Source organism: Piliocolobus tephrosceles, chromosome 2, assembly GCF_002776525.5.
Source record: "Piliocolobus tephrosceles isolate RC106 chromosome 2, ASM277652v3, whole genome shotgun sequence".
NCBI lineage: Eukaryota > Metazoa > Chordata > Mammalia > Primates > Cercopithecidae > Piliocolobus > Piliocolobus tephrosceles.
In genome coordinates this window covers 143,690,985-143,712,111 of record NC_045435.1, presented here as the reverse complement: position 1 = coordinate 143,712,111, position 21,127 = coordinate 143,690,985, and the positions used below count along the sequence as shown (strand labels likewise).

Below are 21,127 nucleotides of genomic sequence, written 5' to 3'. Positions count from 1 at the left end.
CTACGAAGAGGGCTGCAGAGTATCCACCAAAGGCGGATCACTTCATAGAGTCTTTAAGATGGCTCCTTTGGCTTCTTTCTATCCTGGGACACTGCAAAAAGCATCAGACATCTGACACCCCCCTGTAAGTTCCCAGTCCAGTGGCAAGTCTGCAATTTCTCACTGAAGAAGAGCGAGCTATGTTCTGAAGCTAAAGGGGGACTGAAAACTCAAGTGATTGGAATTAGCACTAGACAAGCAAAAGCTCTTTGGATGTCCACTAACGAGTCTAGGCATACTCACCTGAAGACATCAGCAGGACGGCCTGAAGGAGGGCTACTTCAGTGTCATCCAGGTTGAAAGAAGACAGAGACATGCCCAGGTCAAAGATGGCGTCTGACACCACCCCAAGACCCCCATTTTTCAGCTGGCCCCGTGTCACTGCCATTTCCCCATTCAAGGTTAAAGTCTCACTTTCTGGGTCATAGCGCACAGCAGCGCGAAGGGACATGATCTCCATGCAGCAGCCTTTGAGGAGGATGATCTGGTCTTCACATGGCAGCTGAAAAGAACCAGCTCATGTCAGCAAAGAACAAATGGAAAAATGCCAGTCAGGAACAACATACAATATCTCAAAAGCAATAGGAATAACCTTGTGACGAACATTTGTCCTGCATTGTTTGAGCCCATGGGTTTCCCTTCCCTACTTGGCTGCAGGCTTTCAACAACCATTTTTCATATTCAAAGTTGACTGTAATCTGCACCAACTTTAACGTCAGGAGTTTGCATTGCTTTTATGACAGATACAGTTCTCCAAATGCTATTACAGTCATGTGTGAAGCTGTGCTGATAACCCCTCAGTTTGGGGGTTTGTATTATAACCTTAACTGATGACTGCTTGAGAGCAGGGTTTATGTGAAACTCTCCATTTTTACTTGTTTGTTTTTTTGTCTTGTAGCTTGAATAGGTAACAGCTTACCCTACTGTTTAGCTGGCAACTGGGCTTCCTTTTGGTTTTTGAAGCACATTTGCTCTTGGAGCCTCTTGGCACAAAACTAGAGGGTTGTTGGGAGAGATACATGTTGCCCATGAGGCCCTGAGATATAAGCTTCATGTAAAGTCACCCAGGGACTTAAAGGCAGAGGGGAGAGCAGAATTCAGTCGTCCTGACTCCCGAGGATGTGTTCTTCTCAGCACCTTAGACACAGGATTACTCAACACACTGGGTCTTTCTGCCAGTGTTGCAATCTCCTTTTAAGCTCATTTGGTTACCCTGTTAATTAGGATTTGTGGGAATGTGGCAACATTAATAATAAAAAATACCTTTGCTCATAGGCAAAATAATAAAAACCAGAATCTTATTTTCTGGAAGGGGAGACTGTTTAATTAAATGCCATTATCAAAGTAGTTGGAAGGCTATTAGTAAATGGGTGTGTTTGATGAACTGGGCATCATGCCCAGATTTCCATGCATCACCTCATTTAATCTTCACGGCAGTACAATGAGGTAAATATTCGAATTCCATATTACTTACAGATGTGGAAATCTAGGCACTGAGAGGGTAACAAGCTGGGTGTGGGGGTGGGGTGGTCACATGAATGTTTCATGGGTGAGGCTAGGATTTGAAACTGGATCTGTCAGAATCCAATGCCAAGAGAAGAAGGAAACATAACTCTTTTTACCATGGATATGACCGAGTTCCCATAAACAACAAATATGTGAGTAACACCTAATATCTATCTCTTCATTAGAGCAGTTACAGATTTCTTTTGGGAAATGCTCTTGGCAATTCTCGACCAGTCCAATTTAGGTTATTATATAAAAGTAATACAACTGAATTACGTCTAAAATACTGGGCATTTTATATTTTTCACTAGTTCAGCCTAGTCACTTTACCAGTTAATTTCAAACTCCTTGGCTTTTTCTTCAGAATAAGTCATTGCATATTTGATTCTGGAATCCATACATATGAATTCTCTCCTTCCACTCGTTTTTTAAAAAGCACTGTGATTTGCTTTTGTCTAGGTTCTGATGGTTAAACACAGATTGCTGGCCCCAACCCCTGAGTTTCTGCATTTCCCCCAAGTTCCCAGGTAATACTTATGTTGCTGGTTCACAGAGCCCACTCTTGAGAACGACTAGCATAGAACAGCAACAAGAAGTTACTAATCTGATCAAACCATTTATTTTTAAAATGTGTCACAAAGTATGCAAACTTGGGCAGGCCCCACCTTTGAAACCAATTCTGATTATAGATGAAGTAGAAATTTTCCTTTCCAAATTTCCAGTTTAAATACCAACTGTTGAAGATTAGTTCAAATTTAAATAAAAGCTGAATAAGTATTTGCAAAGGATCACCAATGGTTTAAAAACTGGGCCAGATGCCTTTTCCTTTAAGAGGGATTTGTAGGATCCTGGTGAGATTTGTTTCAACACGTGGGCAAATAATCTCTTAGACACCTGCCAAAATGCTTTCATTGTGAGAACACTCAACAAGGGCCTGACAGGCGGAGATGCAGGGATACTCCCACAGGTTCTTCCTGCCTCCTTAGGAGAGCATCACTCAGGTTGACTGGCAAAGACGACAGGGCCCTGCACTCTAGGAGTGATTTTGCATGTTGTTTTGGCAGCTCTGCCAGTGATGATTTCAGATCTTGTGAAGCCCCTGGTGTCATGCCAGTCTTGTTTGGCGGGTTGGCATGGATCTTAGAAGAACAATTATCATGAACACAGTTTGAATAGCAGATGTGATAAACCGCCTCTGGCAAGAGACCCCTGGCTCTCAAGACCACCTGAGATCTCCAGCCCACTCCATGGGTAGTTCACGAACCTATACAGTTAATTCCTCTCTTTTGGGTTTCCAAGAGAGTATAAAAGGCTAAAGGTCATCAGGAGGCCTCAAAGACAGAGGGCACATGCATCTCTGCTGTAAAGGTGCTCCCACCATCCCACCGCCATCGTCTTTTGTAATCGGCCGACCACATGATATCAGGGTAGAAGGAGAGACGGAATCAAAAATGAAATAGGCTTGGACTTTTAGGGAAACTTGGATAGATAAGCTTGCCACAACCTGTGCTTGAAAAGTTCCGTGTTGACCCCTCACCCTTGCCACGGACGAAAGTACGCAGTGTGTTTGCTCCTGGTGGTGGAGACGGCTGCTGCTTCTGTTTTCTTCCTTCAATTGAAATATATCTTCAGTGGTTTACATGAGCTTTACATTAAAAAAAAAAAAAAATCTCTGGGGCGAGGGGTGGCATTCGAAGGGCACCATGTGACTGGCAGGCTGGCTGGAGCTGTAGAGGTGACAGACTCAGTAGAGTTCCTCCTCAGACCCAAGAACTGGGGGCAAAGGGACACAGCCAGGGAGAGGACCAAGAGAGGTCCAGGAAACCACAACCATCCCCGCAAACAAAACAGAAAGATGCAGCCAGAATTGGCAGGAGTGAGGGGAAACGAGCCCGTCGGTGCGGACGTGAGAGTGCACGTACTTTCTCTTTCGAGGGCAATTTGGCAGCACGTATCAAAAGCCTGTGTATCTTGGTCCTTAAATTCCATGTCAGACATAGTCAGTGATGTGAGCAGGATATAGTTGCCAGAAAATTCACATCAGCATATTTTTATTAGTGAAAAATTGGAAATGAACTATAGATCCAGTAAAAACAGATAACACAATTTATGGCAGATGTATTATTTGGAATACTATGTGGTCATTGAAAATCATTTTGTGAAAACATATGTAAATACTGTGTCCTCCCACTGAGGGTAAAAAGTTAGTTCAGTGACCGGTGCTGGTAACGATCTGTTTCTTTACCTTGGTGCCGATCATGTGGGTGGGTTCAGTTTGTAAAAATTTATTGAGCTGCACTCTTATGACATATATACATTCTTTAATAAAAAGTTAAAAATAATTTCATATACAGTACATTGTGGTATACATTAAATATATTTTATACTTCATATATATGTATATATGTGTATGTGTGTGTGTACACACATAAATATTTGAAGAAAGACTAAAATAGGTGCCAAAATCTTGTAGTGTTACCATAAATCATTACCTTTATGTTGTATAAATAAACCTTCAATGAATAGTGTAATTTTTGTAATATCCTCTAAAATGTTAATAGATGTCTACTTTTAAAAAAGGCATCAAAGGCATGGGCAGCTCCATGGCCAACACAGAGATATAAGTCAAAGTCCCTTCCTCAGCACCTACTGACTTCTTTAGGTGTGGGGTCTGAGTCATTGCTACTGCAAGGCCGTGGGTAGTAGCATATCAGGTACCCTGGTGCTATAGACTGAAGGTCTGTATCCCTTCAAAATCCATATATTGCAACCTAATCCCCATTGTGATGGTATTGAAGGCGGGGTCTTTGGGAGGTGATGAGGTCATGAGAGTGAGGCCTCCATGAATGGGATTTGTGCCTTGTAAAAGAGATCCTAAATAGCTCCTTTGTCCTGTCCATCATGAGGGGACACAATGAGAAGACAGCTGTCTATGAATCAGGAAGCAGGCCCTCACCAGACAATCTGCTGGTACCTTGATCTTGAACATCCCAGCCTCCAGAACTGTAAGACATAAATTTCTATTGTTTTTAAGCCACCCAGTCTATGGTATTCTGTTGTAGTGGCCTGAACTAAGATACCTGGCCCCCACCACAGTGAAGCTGGGGCTAAGAGGGAGGCAAATGTGCTCTCTCAGCTAGGTCTACGGGCAAGCTATCTGTTTCCCGAAGCCCACTTCCCTGTCCTTCTGGGTATGGCTTCTGTGGAGGCTCAGAAATCGGCAGTGAGAAGTGTCCCCATAATGTCTGAGGTCTCTGTGTCCCTCTGATTCTAGCTGGGCTCCCATTATTGCAGACGCAAAGACACAAGAGAGCTGGAAGCCACGGCAGCAGGGAGTCATTCCAGGTATGGAAACTTAGCTTCTTTTTAGGTGAGACCAGGATCACGTATCACTCAGCCCGCTTACCTAAGGGGCTCACAGCTGCCCGTGCCCCTCTGTATTTGGTATCTTTCTGGTCCCCTTTGAAGGTATGCAGAGCAATAGACAAGCACCTTATGAAATTTGTTTTTAAAGTTCTCCAGAAAACATAACCCCATTTCATTAAAAACAAAACAAAAGGAAGGTTAGAGGCAGGATGGAAATGTAACAGATAAAATAAAAGCAGTATTAGCAGCTAAACTTTATGGAATACTTATTATAACTCAGGCACTGTCTAATCTCTTTACAAATATATTATCCCACTTAAAAACCCTTTCAATAGCTCTAAGAGGTAGACACTATTGTAATCCCCATTTTAAAGATGAGATAAGTGAAGTTTGAAGATATTGGATAACTTGTTTAGGATTCTTGCCCATGTAGCTGACTGTAGAGACTGTGGCATCTGCCACCACAGGGCAGGCCTGATGAAGTTCAAGTGTCCCAAAGGGAAAGTCGATGAACTGGTGGGACAGTTCTACAGGGTGCCCGGAAGATGGGACAAGCAAGAGTAAGCTTATAGGAAAAGAGGAAAGATTTGTGGGGATATTAAGAGCCTGGTTCTGTGAGGGGCATTTAACATATTCTTGAGGATTCAGAAATGACCACACAGTCATCTCACTGGGATATGCACTGGGAAGAATACAGACCTAGATTCCAACCATGATGTCACATTTGGATAACTTAATCTCTTTGATCTTGATTGCCCCCTCCGAAAATGGGATTAATACAAGCGACCCTGCAAATCTGTTAGAAGGATTAGATTTAATGTGGGCAAACCCGAGTACCTGACTGTGGTAACTAGGACATCGTAGGTGCTGAATAAATGGAGTCTATTGCTATCATTATTTCTCAATGCCTGGAATCAGGGGGATGAAGAGGATCTTGATGGGCTTTACACAGACAAGCTAATGAATGATGACTAAATACAGAAAGTGGGGAATACAATGAAATAGAATGCATTTTCATTTTGTACTGACGTTGCTTTCATATGATTAAGTCCCTACTAATTAACATTAAATTGTAAATAATACCCTGTATTCCTGGAAACTGGTGAAACTATAATTAAAAATAATGCAGAAGGAAAAACAACATCCTCACCTCACAAAACATAGGCAACTTTTTGGCAAAATCCACCACTCTGGTAATTGCTGGTGTGATGATTTTTGTAAAATGGCTGAAGGCTTCCAAGTCAACCTTTCCACCTTCTGGGGCATTGACTATTGGTGCTTGTCCAATGTCTTCTGGCTAAGGAGGAGAAAAAAGAAAGATTTAAATGAAGAAGTTGAAGGGAACTTTATTTATCATAGTTCTTATGTGGCAGAAAATCTCTTCTGAACTGATATCCTGTACACTTTCCAGTTTTCATATCATTTATTAACAAACTGCACAGTTTACACATCACTTATTTCTTTGAGTAAAGATACATGTCTTGGCCATTGCTTTCATAGGCCCCCAGTGACAATGTTTACAGGACTGTTGCTGCAAAGAGTGAGCGAGCAAGACAGAGACAGATAAGAGAAAGAACAGGAATTTGGGTCCTGCTTCTGAATGCACAAAGAGTGTATACTTAGGTAAGGTGTCATAAATTCCAGGGGCTCTGGGATGGCATATTCAGAGTACTGTACATGCTGGTGTGTGTGGAAGGGGAGGTGGGACACTGTGGGCAATGATAGAGCAGAGCGATGGGTGGGCTCTAGCAAACAGTGCCCTATGGATTCTTGCTTCTGACCCAGCTGGGGCTTGAAGTTCCCCTCTGCCCTACGCACTCCAGTTTGAGGTGGTCTCAGCTGAGGGTTGAGGGGGAAGATTGCTAGGCTGTCTACAGGAAACTTGGCAAAGCTTAGGGCAAAGTGGCGAATTTACTAGTATTTAATGTCCCTAGGGCAGTTCTCTGCTGTTTATTTGCTCAAGAACAATCCATGGCCTTGCTGCTCAAAGTGTAGTGCAGCAGCCTGGGTGTCACCGGGGGACTTCTTCTCAGGCCCCTCCCCAGACCAGGTGGTACAGAATCAGCATTTTAGCAAGACCTCCAGGTGACTTACGTGCTTCCCAATGTCCACAGTAGCCATCTAACTCGTAAGTTTCTCATTCAGCGACCTCCCTGATGTGATCTGTGTCCATGTGTCTCCTGCTGTCACCCAGTGCTTCCTTCAGGAAGAGTCTGCTTCATTTCTCCTCCTTGTCTTTGTGATGGTCATAACCACCATTTATTTGTGGCCTACAAGTGAGCCAGCCGCTTTGCATACTACCCCGTCTCAAGTAGTCCTCATTCAAATCCTGATTTGCAGGTGAGCAAACCAGGGATCGGAAAGGTTAAGAGCAAGCTGCTGAGGCCAGGCCTGCGATCTGGGTGACCCTGACTCCACACAGCAGTCTCCTCAGAGCTCCACACTTCCTCACCCCTACTGCAAGGCTTTTACTCCCTGTGGACCTTTTGACACTAATGAACAGAATCTCTACTCCTCTGAACACCCTCCTTGCCAGCCTCTCCAGCTTCTCCCAGGAAGATGTGAATGTGACCAAGGAGATCACAGACTCAAGCCCTACCCAGTGGTGGTGGCCACCTTTGCCTAGAGCCACAGTGAATAGATAGGAACAAGGCCAGTTCTCTTTTCTGCACCCAGGGGCTTGGAGATGGGGTTGGGGAAGGGGGATGGGAATAAGGAACTGACACTGTGAGTGAGCTGAGCAAAATCGAATTCCTCACTTGCAGAGCAGTGAGGACACTGCCAGTGGTGAGACTAGCCTAACATAGTGGCCCCTAAACTTCACTGTGCATCAGTCTCACTTGATTTCTGGGCTCCAACCCCAGTGTATCTGATTCAGCAGGTCAGGGATGGAGCCTGGGAATCTGCATTTCTTACAAGTTCCCAGGACGTGCTGATGAAGCTGCTCTGGGCCCACTCTTTGAGAACCACTGAGTTAGCAGTAACCAAGTTCAGCTTAGAGTAATCCAGTTCCCTTGCTTCCTCCCACATATCTCCCATTACTGTTCACATCACATTTTTAGTAGAAGGAAAAGCAAAAGATGATTCTTTTACTCTTTTACTCTTCTTGCTGCCAGAGCACCAGGGTCAACAGGAGCAGCCCAGGAGTCATGGTTACAGCCTCAGGGGAAGGTTTTGAAAACATATTATTAATACAGAACAAATGCTGGCAGCATTTAACTTTTTTTTGACCATCCAGCAGTGTCTTCTGTTTATTTTTTACTTTACTTTTTGTGTGTGTGTGTTGCTGGCAGTGAGTAGATGAAACCTGGTTTCTGTCATGTTTCATAATGATTGACAATGTTTTGGGGCAACTGTTGGCATAGCAAGCCCATGGAAGTCTACTGTTCAGCTGACTCTCTGGGTGCAGACAGAATTGATGAAATAATCACATGTACAGCCTCCTTCTCCTTCCCTCTCTCACCTAGATTGAGCTAAAGGAAAAGGTACCTCTGTTCCTCTTTTGGGTAATGCTGCTCCCCGCAGCCTTCAGACATCCCTGCTCTTCTTTATAATTTCTTCTCATTCCTGAAACTGAGGCTCATCTCACTGACCTTGTCTACTTGACAAGTCTTTTATGAAGATCAACTGATAAAAGGAATGTGGGCACACATTCAAAAAGGTAGAGAGTTTTATATATATATATATAAATGGTATATAAATATATATTAGTTACATGTATCATATAATTATATATATGTAGGATGAACTTTTTAAAATAAAAATAAAATTAAAAAGTGTAATAATGTCATTTTGGCCTGGTTGAATCTAAACATTGCTCAGTGAATACTGATAGAGCTAACCTGATGTATTCAAATGGCCCTCAGTGTCCTTTGAAATGCTGGTGGGTTAATATTGATGTTAATTTTTTCATTCAATTTGTGGGTGTGTAGGTTATTTGAATTCCACTTGTGACATGTGTAAAGATTTGAAAAAAGGAGAGAAAGTATGCAAGGAAATATGGCAATTTTAAGTAAAACTAAACCCCCAAATGTAACAAGCTCACAAGTTTTCTGATGAAAATATACATCAAGGTAGAATAAAAAATTTACTTCTAAGCCTCTGGCTATTTAATGGACTATAAAATTGCTAGAAGTAAAACTATGAACAAAGTAAAACCCTTCAATTTTATCATTAAGATTTTTTTTCCATAATGGATCTTAGATACCAGAACAACAAAAAAGAATCTATCTGTCTATATATATCCATGAATTGACCCAAGTTAACATCAGGTTAATCAAGGTTGAGCAGTGAAACCCTGTTTGTTGCTTCCCTGAAGATTTTTCACCTATAATAAAGATACATAATTTTCTAAAATATTTGGAAGATGTTAAAAATAGAGTATAAATATTTGACATTAGTTGAACCTATTAGATAGCTTATTATAGCTAATAGCCTTGTAAACTACTATATGAAATACATTTGCTCATATACACGTATGTATTTATGTGCTCAAGATCAAGCTCCAATACTGATAAGTCTCTAGCTTGCTTATAGATTCACCACTGCAGACCTGTGGGGAAAGCCTGCTTTTTGCCTCTGTGGATCCAACTGCCTTAGCTAGCTCATGGTGGTATTTTTAACTGTCATTCTGATACCCTCTCTTTGCCCTAAATGGACCTCCTGAACTAGCCCAGCTGTCTTCTCTATGTCTCCCCTACAACTTGCCTTACATTTTCCCATTTCACTGCTGCCTTCTCTCCAGACTTTTGCTTTCTCCAAAGCCACTACTTCTGTCTCTCATCTCTGTCTTTTCCAGTTAGAATGGCAATCATTAAAAAATCAGGAAACAACAGGTGTTGGAGAGGATGTGGAGAAATAGGAACAAATCCTATTTTCTCTTCAAGACCCAACTCAAGTTCTAGCTTCTCCTAGATGTCTTCCCAGGTGACCTCAGTTTGAAATGATGTTTACCTCATTTGAACACACATGGTGGCCCATGGCTATGAGTCATATGGTATTTAGGCATTTATTACTATCACTTTTTATTATAGTTATGTAAATCTATCACCCCAAAGATATGAACTTAAGGGGGTAGAGAATAAGTCTTACTTGTCTTTGCCTACTGTGTACAAGGCATTAGGCCAAGTTGTGGAGGATAGAATGCTTATTGGTTGAGTGAGTGAATGAATGTATACTTATACCAGTATTTACTGAGCAGGTACTATGGGCCAGGCCTAGTTTTAGATGCTGAGGTTACAGCAATGAACAGTGTATCCTCAAGGAACTTGCATTGTGATGAGGGGAGATAGACAACAAATAAGAAACATGTATTCATGGAAGAATTTGTGATAAATCTAGAGGTGACATGATAATATATGGGGAGGCAGGAGAAAGGAAGGTCAGCCAAGGCACCTCTGAGAAGCAATGTGTGGACTTTCACTTGAGGAATGTCAAGAAGGTAGCCTTCCTTAGGGCCAGAGGAAGAACGCTTAAGGCAGAGAGGAAAGCCAGTGCAAAGTCCCAAAGCCAGAAAGGAGGCCCATGTGGTTAGAGCCCAGTGATGGCATGAAATGGGGAAGCGGAGGTAGGCAGGGGGACCCGTGATGCTAGGCATTGTAGAACATAGAAAGGAGATGGGCTTACTCTAAATGCAATGGGGCATCTACTGAAAGGCTGTAAACAGGGCATAGACATGACACAATGGTTACTGTATGGAGAAGATATGTGAGGAGCCAAAGGATAAAACAGGCAGGCAACAGCTGTGGTTTGCGCAGGCTGAAGTGCACTATGGGGATGGCAGTAGAGATGGAGAGGCCTAGAGAATTCCAGTTGTATATTGGCAGCTGAAAACAGGGGCCGAAAGTGGACTGGCTGTGGGGTAAGGAATCCAGATTGACTTCTTGGGGTAGTGGTGGTGGAGGGTGTAAAAGGAGAGATTCAGGTGTGTGTTCGGGGTGACCTCAGCCCTTGCTCAGCACAGGTGAGGCTGGTATTACACAAATCATGACCAACTGGCTTTCTGCTTTGACTATTTCATTGGTATTGTTCGAGGTGAGTAGGAAATGCTGCCAGCTGACCTCTTTGCTGAGTCCTTGCCTCTGAGCCAGGGACTTCTTGGCTTGAAAAGGTAACTCTCTGGCACATGCAGAAGGGAGTGGGGCCAGATGGGACTCTCACTTCTGCACTTGTTCATAGGGTGTCTCCTTGTGCCTTTGCCAGGCTAGGCAGGAAGACCTGGGCAGATAATAATTCAAGGTCCTTGGGCCATGGGATATGACTACAGCCTCACCCTTTTCCTGGGATGAGCAGGAACAAGATGGTGGCAGTGCGGAGTGATGGTGGTAAGGATGGTGCACGTAGTAACCACTTATGTAGTTGCTAACAATATGCCAGGCAGTGTTAAGCCACTTGTATCTATTGCTTCATGCCATTCAGCAAGGGCATAAGGCATCTGAGCCTTAGAGAGGTGAAATAACTTGCCCAAAGTCAAACTTAAAAAAGCAACAGAGGCAACCATGGAACCTGGGCTGTCTGGTTCCAATCCCCATTCATGTAACTACTAGATTATCTTGCCTTCTTCTGATGTTATTCTAATAACTTGGAGTGATCGATGCCTTCCTGACATGACTGCACGTGCCCTATGAGCTATACACACAGACCACATATGGTCTCATCACTCACCCTATCTGACCCTTCTGCTTATGCCCCTTGTCTGAAGCTACCCCCGTTGAGTGTGTGAAATGAGACAGTATCTCTGTCAGGGAAAAAGTAGGAAAGGTCTCCTCTGATCCTAAAGGTCGCATTTTATACTTGGGTAGACATTCACCTAAAGCTACAACTTTGCATGAAAATTAAGGGAGCAGAATAATGATACGACATCAGCAGATAATAATAAATGATGTCAATAGACAAGATTGTTGCTGTCAGGGGCTGCTACTGGAGGTCTAGAAGCGAGCTACCCTTGGTGGAGCGACCTGCTTTCCCTTGTTTGGCATCAGATGCTGCTTGTTCTCTTCTCAGCCCACTTCTGCTTTTCATCCTCACTGTCATCACACATGAATTGTTGGTGGTGAAATTAGGCATTTCTGTAGCCTCAGAGATTTGAGTAGATTGGAGAAAACTAGAAAATTATATGATTTAAATGCTTTTGGGAGAAGCTTTAAAGATTGGCTTTAGATTTATTATGAAAATCTTAATGGCTTTTGCAAAAGTTCCTCATTTGCCAAAAACCCTAATTTTCTCAGACCCAAATATAGATTTAAAATCCAGATCAAATCACTGTCTCTGTTTCTTTTTCTTTTTTCTTTTCTTTTCTTTTTTTTTTTTTTTTTTTGAGACAGGGTTTTACTCTGTTGTCCAGTCTGGAGTGGAGTTGGCACAATCATAGCTCACTGTAGCCTTGACCTCCTGGGCTTAAGTGATCCATCTACCTCAGCCTCCTGAGTAGTGGGGAACCACAGGTGAGCATCACCAAGTCTGGCTAAATTTGTTTATTTTTTTGTAGAGATGGGGTCTCGCTATGTTTCCCAGGCTGGTCTCACACTCCTGGGTTCAAGCAATCCACCCACCTTGGCCTCCCAAAATGCTGGGATTGCAGGCATGAGCCACTGAGCCCAGCCCTATCTCTATTTCTGACTTGAGTGCTGGTCTTAGAGTGAAAATGAATCCTGGTCTTAAACAAAAAACTATGTCAGTAGTTCCTTTGAGGGAAGAAGGTACATACCCATTCCAGATAAATGAATACTTTCAGCTTTAATGACGACATGTAATCCCATATGACATATTTTTATACTATTGTTAACATGTTAGGCCTCCTCAAATTTTTTTGGAACAAAATGGGACATCAACACATAAAAGATAAATAACATGTGGCAGTGTTGCAAGCACAGGAAAAGGGGTATTAGCATACAGAAGAGGCAAATCCTAATGTGCAAAAGCCTGTTTGCTACACGATACCTTCCAGTACATGAATACCATTTAGCAAAACTGCCTTTAAGTAAAGATTCTTAACGTCTTTGCAGGACTAATTTACTACTCAAAAGAGTGAAGTTTTTGTCCTGAGCATAAATACTCAGTTGGAGTCACTTTTCTGCAAGGAGTATGTGTAAATATGTAAACTGGCTAAGACACAGGGCTTAACTGTACTATCTCCAAGGATGGGTGACTGGAACTGTATGTTCAGTTCAGCAAATATTTATTGAGTTCTGTTCTGGTTATTTATTGCTGTATAACAAACTACCCCCAAACTTTGTGGTTTAAAACAACAATGTTTAATTTTCTTTCAGAGTTCTGGGGATTGATGGGCACAGCTAGGGGGCCCTCATACAGCTGCTGTCAAATGGCAGTAGAGGCTGGTGTCATTTGAAGGCTTCTTTACTCACATTTCTGGTTCCTGGGCTGCTTGGGAGTCTCTCCTTCTGTGTGGCCTTTTTACATGGCTAGCTTGGGATTCCTCACTGCCTGCTGGTCTCAGAGTAGTTGGACATTTATTATTTTTTTGTTCTTCTTCTTAGTATTTTTAAATATAGAGCCAACTGCTATGAGAGACCAGGTGGTTTCCCTCCCCCAGGATACCCAAGTGGAAGCTGCAAGGCTACTTATCACCCAACCTTAGAAGTAACGTAAGTATCACTTCTGCCGAAATGCACTGTTTAAAGGCATCACATAGCAGCCTAGATTCAAGGGGAGAGGGGAACAGACTCTACCTCTCCTGGGGACAGAATGGGCTGTGTATACAGGGAGAAGAATTTGATGGCAGCCATCTTGGAGAAAAGCTACCACAAGTTTCCATCACACACAGCATAGATACTCAAGTGTGGAGGCTGAATGGAACATTGTCCTTCTGTGAGGAGATGCAGGGGTTATCCCAGGCACAGAGGGGGATAGGGTGACAGAAATGAAGTTCGTTGTAGAGACAGACAGGACAGTGGAGGAGTTCTGATCTCTTCCAATAACCCTCTAGGGAAAAACGGCTTGGAGAAGCAGTTATTTACATTTGTATCAAGAGGGACAATTTCTTGAGGAGATGAAATATCTGCAAAAGATACATTTCGTGTCAGCCCTACAGGGAGAAGAAAACTCTCTTGCACGTGGGTAATCTCATGGTTCCGACAGAAACCTAATGGCAAATCATTCTGTGCCGTAGATTCTTTCCATAGATGGTCAGGCTGGTGAACTGTTAGGAGCCTTTAAGTGAACAGTGCATACCTCAGGACTGGTTCTAATAACTAGATATTGTGCTGTCTTTGCTGAAGATACCACACAGCATGAAGATATTTGATTAAATTTTGCTTTATAGAGGTGGTTTCTCTGCTTCCAGACATAGCACGTCACCTCCTCAGAGATGCTTCTTCTGACCACCATGTTCAGAGAAATTAAGTCTCTCCCCACTTCCAGTTCACAAACTCTTTGTCCCATCACACTGTTTATTGCCCTCATTGCACTTACCACTACCTGCATTTATTTTGTTTATCTCTTATTGTCTGTCTTCCACTAGAGGAATGTGGCTGACTTATTTAGTTCCTGGCACTTAGTATCCACTCAATAGATGTTTCTTAAATAAAAGAACAAACCTTTAAAGTCTGGAAAGAAACCCCTTATGACTACTTAAACAAGTTTAATTGGACTAGTGTCCATTCTCTGGGGAATAAAGACAATAAAAGTATAAAATTCCCAGGAGAAGTCCAGGATGAACTTCAAATCTTCTACCTTACTTGGAATTCAGCTTGGTCACTACTTGAAATCAGGACACAGTGCCAGGCCTGGAAATGGTTTCTACAGTGTCCATTTATGGGTGACACATTTGGGGAAAGGATAGATATAGGTTTGCAATTAGGTAGGACTCTGTCTTGCTATGCCCCAAGTGTATTGTGTTAGAATTGGTCTATCAATCCAGAATTAGTGCTTTTGAACTTCCTGGTAGATATATCAGGGTGAGGGTGAAGACGCAAGATTAAGGCACTGAGAAGCTGCTCCTCCAAAAAGCTGGCATCTTTCAGAGGCTTTTTGGGTTTGTTCAGGTGTCAAGAGTGCATAGGGTAGTGGGTAGAGGCATAGATCCTGGAGTTGGCTGCATCCATCACCACTATGTACTAGTTGTGGGAGCTCAGGCAAGTTTCCTCAACTTCTCTGCCTTAGTTCTCTCTTCTGGAAAATGGAGATATTAACCACATCTACCTACAGGATTGGCATAGGAAATTAATGAATGAAAAGCACTTAGAATAGTACTTGGCATATGGTAAAGGCCATCTAGGTATTTGCTAACATTGCTGTTAATGAAAGCCATCAACAAAGTGCTGGCACTATTGTTTCATTACAATGAAAATAATTGTGTCAGTACAGGTACATTATGCATAAGCTTTTTCTTTCCAAAACTTCCTTTAAGGTTGTTGTTATGTTGTTTTAAGAAAAAGATCCACTATCTCATTGTCATGTTAATGTTGAAGTACACGGATAATTATACCACTATATCTTCTTGTTCAGATGGGGAAGTACTCTAACGTGCCCTAGGGATACATATGAAACCACAGAATATCTGTTGTCAGGCAGGTACTTAAAAAGGGTTTTACATCATAAACTAAGAGCAAAGTCAGTCTCAGATGGTCCAGCACTAGTGAGGCGGGTAGTCTTTCTAATGAGGTGGGTGGAGAGCCTGGACTTGGAACCAGAAGACCGAGTTGGCTTTGGTGCCTGGCTTTTAGCAGTGTGATCTTGGGCAAGCGGCTTAACGCCTTGGGGTTGGTTTGCACGTCTGTAAAATGGGGATAGTAATTCCAGCTTACCTCAAAGCACTGGGAAGTCCAAATGAGAAATGAATGGGAAGAACTTTCACAACAGGTAATTTTTATAAGAATATTAAACATCAATATTGCAAGGGTCTGGAAGGTCTTTTATCTCTACACACTCACGCCCACCAACCCCTATCCCTACTCCCTCATTCCCATTGCCCTTCTCGACTCAAGCTCATTTAATTTAAGCTAAAAAATTTTGACTTCTGTTGACATAAAAATATACTAGAGGTCTAGAGGCTATTCTAAAGGGAATATTTGGGATTGAGTTTAGGGACTAAATATGCATATACTGGGTATCTGAGGAAAGAAATGGGTGTAAAAAGTAAAAGATGGTAAACAAAACATTTTACTAATTAGTTGGTCCAGGAGTGGTCTTTCTAACAGTAAAAGCAAACTGATATAATGTGGCCTAAGAAACTGTTTTAGAATTCAGCAAATCACAGAGTAGATGGTAGGAATGGCCTTTATACTCACACAGACCTAGACTCAAATCCTAGCTTTGCAAGTTACTCAACCTCTCAGAGCTACAGTTTTCCTATCAGTAAAATGAGGCAATAACACCGGTATCCCAAGGTGATGAGGACCGAACAAATTGAGGTAGAAAACTCTGGCGTAGAACTGAAACTGATCTGTGCGAGGAAGTCTTACCAGGAATTTCCGTTTTTGCTTCCAGTGGCTGCCTTGGGCGTTGGTCGCCACGTGGGCTTCGGTGACAGTTTTGATGAGCTCCCATTCCTCGTCTGTGGGCTCTGGCTTGTGCCCGATGGACTTCTGCAGCTCTTCCCGCCGTCTCTTCTCCCGGTTCTCCTCTATCAGCTTCCTCTTGGCCAGCCTCTTGCTGTCATCCAGCACCACTGGGAGCGGGAGAAAGATGAGACAAGGCACACAGATGCTCCCAAGACACATAGCAAGCTGCACTTCCTGGAACCTCAGGGGTGGGACCACTGATGCACAGATGGCTCAGTGGGTCCTTCGGGGTGGGTCACACTGGGACATTTTCTCTCCTCACTAGCAAACTGCCATTGACTAGTCTTGTCCAACATGGTCTCTAGAGCCAAACTCCCCATGACCGGCCAGCTTTTCAAAACAAAGTCCCCAGAGAACCTAGACACTACGCACTCCAACTCCACAGAAGGTGGTTCTAAAACAGAGTGAAGTAAAATCCATACTACCCACAGGATCACAGAGAAATCTCTCTAGCCAGTCATCTGAATTCACTCTCTGGGTTTCTGTCCTTCCCGCTTCCCCTAAAATGGTTCTTAGTAAGGAGAACTTCAGGTTAAAGAAAAGTTATGGGAAGAAAAAAAGAAACGTTATGGAGCAGTAAGTGGGAGGCTCATGATCCCTTTTTTTTTTTTTTTTAGAGGAAAAAGGACCCTAACTCTTCATGGCTCCCTTAAGGGCTAATTGGAGTGTGGCTGGGCCTCAAGGCACTCACTGTGCATTATTCTCTATCTGGTCCACCCTCAAGGGTGGTTAAAGAGCCCAGGCTTTGGAATCTAGAAAGACTTGGATTTGAATTCTGATATTATCACATTCTAGCTGTGTGACCTCTGGCAAGTTCCCTAGGTTCTCTGAGCTTTCATTTCTTCCTATGCAAAATGGGCTCAATAATGCCCACTTCACAGAGTATTCAATGTGATAATGCATTATAAGTGCTCAGTAAATGCAGGCCTGACTTCTATCATTTGGGTGAAAGGAAAATCAGAAGGGCAGGTAACAAGAAACCTATATTTCTGTGGTTAATTTCCAAAAACAAAACCGTTTCACTGGATTTGGTAACTATCAATGGAATGGAAAGGCTCAGGTTTTACATTGCAGAGTCACAGTATTTTAGAACTGGAAGGGAACTCAGAGGTCATCTAGTCCTACTCTCTCTTTTCAAAGAAAGAAGAAATTGATCCAGAGAGGTCGTGACTTGCCTAAAGTCACAGAGCAAGTTAATGGCAGAGCCAAGGCAAGACCCAGGACTCCTGACTCCAGTTCTACGACATCACTGTCCTAGGGCCATTTCTTGATGAAGGTGTGACCTGGTAGGAAAAGAAAAAAAGCAAACATAGCAAGAGAAGGAGAACCAAGGTGCCTAGCTAGTCTACCATTTAAATATTCTAATTTAAAGAGAATATTAAATTACAGGTCATTTAGATTTGATTGGATTGTCAAAGTCATGTGAGAGCTTACAAATGAGGACAATATGAATGAGCCCTGTTAAGTCATTTTGGTTCAGTTACTAAAGGGAAAGGAGGAATGGTAATAATACCCTCAGTCCCTTCCCAAATGCTTCCGGTGTGCCAGGGACTGTTGCATTTGATGAACATTATCTAATTTAATCTTGAAAACAGCTCTACAAGGTAGGCAATGGTTTCACAGAAGGAAAATCTCGGCTTAATTCCAAAGGTCACACAGCTAGTAAGTGACAGATCTGGGACTCGAACAGAAGTTTTTCTGATTAGAAAGCCTGAGCTCTTAGAATCCCTCACAGGCAAGTAAGGGGCACTCAAAATTTATTTCCATACAGTCTAGATTAACACTGAGTTTTTAAACCTCGTAGACACTCATATCTTAACTTCTCAATAAAACACTGAAGTGGATATTCAATAATAAGTTTGTCATAGTAGCATATCTAAGTATTTGGCTCTAAGTCAATCACATTCACATATCCTTATCAGGCATATTGTTGGCAAGGGCTAAAGGCCTTTAAGAGAGAAAGATAAAGAACATACTCAGCCAGAGGTGGGGATTAACCCAGGATTTCCAGCCTAACGCCGTAACACAACCCTCTTCCTTTTTAAAGATTCTCCATTCCTTCTTCTTTAATGGGCAAACCAGAGCATTTCACAGATTTTTTTTTTTTCTTCTTCTCAGTGAAAGAACTCTATTTCTCACATAAATGTGAGCCATGATTATTTCTTTCATCAGGAAAAATCCTCACTGTATTTTCTTTTTTCTTTCTTAATTTTTTATCTTTCTTTTTCTTTTTAGTTTTTAACTGATAGTTGGAATCTCTCACTGATGTGCAAAAAATTTATGCCAGTAGAAATCATTAATACTGATGCCTGGCAAAAGGGAGGCCACACATTCTGAATGACATGATTCTTATTTTTATGATTAGATTAATTAAAGTGACTGGTGTAAATCCCTCGCCGAGTGTGGGGAGAAGAGACCCCAAGGGCTAATCTCGCCACCATATGCTATAGCACTTTGAAAACTGGGTAGGACGACTTCAGCTCGGAATGTCTTTATTGCTAAAAATATAACAAACAACCAACTGCAGGATGACTCATGCAATAGCACTCAACTTTGCATTCTTCAGAAATTTCTGAACACGATGTTTTCTGCCAGCGCCCCATCTCCAAATATGTCCATTAAATAAACTCCTTGTCTTTGCTCTTGAAAAAATATTAGGACTAGTCCCTGAGGCTCTACCCCATGTGAACACTGTGTATAGAATGATACCTTATTAAGGTAAATGGACCAGACCTCCCATTTGTAATCTCTGTCTCAGAGTGTTGCTAACAGCTAGGCCTGCAAATGCGATAGTGATAATTTAACAGCATTTTCTCTTCCATCATCCATACTTTGAGAGTTAGGAGGTGATATGACAAGGAAGGATGGAACCCACCCAGCAATGGCTCCCACCTCCCTTTCAGGGCAAGCCTGGTTGTGGGGAGTGAAGGGTATACGCGAAAGTAAGGTATTCCCTTCTCCGTCCCCATGGGTTCCTGCTTTCTTTTCTGCCCAGTCGATCCCCTTGAACCAAACTCTTTCCTAATCAACATTCCTTGAATATGAAGCAAGTGAAGATCTACTTACAATCTGTTGCCATGCCAACATAGATGCATTTCTTAAAGCGACATTCCTGGCACTGATTTCGCGTGACTTTGTCTATGACACATTTTCCTTCATATTTACAGGAATAGGAGGGATGGAGATTTTTCTGAATGGTTCTTCTAAAGAAACCCTATATGAAAAACAAAGACCCAAGACAACAGTTTCATATTTTCTAGAAATCAATGATTCTGGAGTTTTGTGTCCATATAACTAGGAGATGAATTGTTTCGGACCTTAACCTGTTTCTGGGCATCTAGCTCCACATATTCAAATACAAGACAGTTGGCCCAGAAGGATCTAGTGAGTTCTAAATCTGAGCTGATGATGCCATAGGACTACAGAGTCAACACCTTTTTTTGGTATTTATTCAAGGAAAAGAGGCTAGTAGGAACATCTAGTGCTTGTTTTTATTTTTTCTAAATACTGGATGTATAAGTAAATTATATTGTTCTGTTTCATAGAGTGACATAATTGCGTTGCTAAAGGAAGCGATGAGGAGTTTTGCTACTTTATACTGGGTAATAAGAAAGCTCCAAGACCAAGAAGAAAGTGAAACAAATGAAAAGAGATGGATACTTGCAATACTTTGTTAATTAAAAATCTAATAATTTAGTAATTAGACAGTTGTACTAGCTGGCTTCACGGATTTAGTTTAATATTTGTTTTTGACTCTTGAGACAGCCACGATCAGCTCACTTAGCCTTTCAGACAATAGGACTCAGGGAGTAGAACATTCCAGGTTTTCTACCAAGTTTTTCCCCATAGCTTATTGCATTGATGTTTTCCTTTTATAACACTCTTTCCTTGGTATCTGTAGATATACACCTACAGGTTCAATGATTCTTCCTTTCTTAAGGCATGAGACAGCACCTCTGTAGCATCTGGGGACACTAGGTGTGGGTGACTTAGGTAATATTCTCAAGAATGTGCAATACTAGAATTTTTCTGGACATGATCCTTAAGTTGAGGCAACTGTCATCTGTATTGTAGGAAATAACAACAGCAGTGAGCACTTACTTTGAGGGCACATTGCAAAGTGCTGTAGAAACATTTGATATCCTTCTATCTTCCCTACACCCATGTAAGGGAGGTGCTCTAAATATTTCCTTGGTAGGGATTAAAAAGTAAACCTCAGACAGTTAAGTCGCTTGCCCAAATCACATGGTAAGTACATGCGGGAACTTGGGTGGGAGGGAAACCAGCCAGCAATGGTTCCCACCTCCCTTGCAGCCTAGGAGTGGCACTCCACATCTTATTTGCTTAACTGCTTCTATTATGTATAATGAAGTAAATTTCACTGTATTACTTAAATGTTTTAGATGAACAGATTATAAATAGTCCTGTCCCACCCACTTAAAAAGTTCGTTTTATCTGTTGGTAGAATAACAAGGCAAAATGAGTTTTTTAAAATGTAAAAAAATTTTTAAAAAATGTTTTTTTTTTGAAACAGAGTCTCACTCTGTCACCCAGGCTGGAGTGCAGTGGTGCGATCTTGGCTCATTACAACCTCCACCTCCAGGGTGCAAGTGGTTCTCATATCTTAGCATCCAGAGTAGCCGGGATTATAGGCATGAGCCACCACGCCTGGCTAATTTTTGTATTTTTAGTAGAGA

The 21,127-nt window shown here is 42.1% G+C and overlaps 1 protein-coding gene across 18 annotated transcripts in view; it reads right to left on the bottom strand.

Annotated features, from left to right (window-relative positions):
• Positions 1-21,127, bottom strand: part of THRB (thyroid hormone receptor beta) — a 370,384-nt gene that overhangs the window by 8,172 nt on the left and 341,085 nt on the right. For 17 of the 18 annotated variants that reach the window (XM_023207293.2, XM_031935260.1, XM_031935261.1 and 14 more), the window contains 4 exons: positions 19,497-19,644; positions 16,332-16,537; positions 6,062-6,208; positions 283-541 (listed from right to left, as the gene is read on the bottom strand). In XM_023207293.2, coding sequence (XP_023063061.1) covers positions 283-541; positions 6,062-6,208; positions 16,332-16,537; positions 19,497-19,644 — 760 coding nt within the window. The remainder of the gene's footprint in view (positions 1-282; positions 542-6,061; positions 6,209-16,331; positions 16,538-19,496; positions 19,645-21,127) is intronic. The other variant, XM_031935264.1, reaches the window with a different exon arrangement.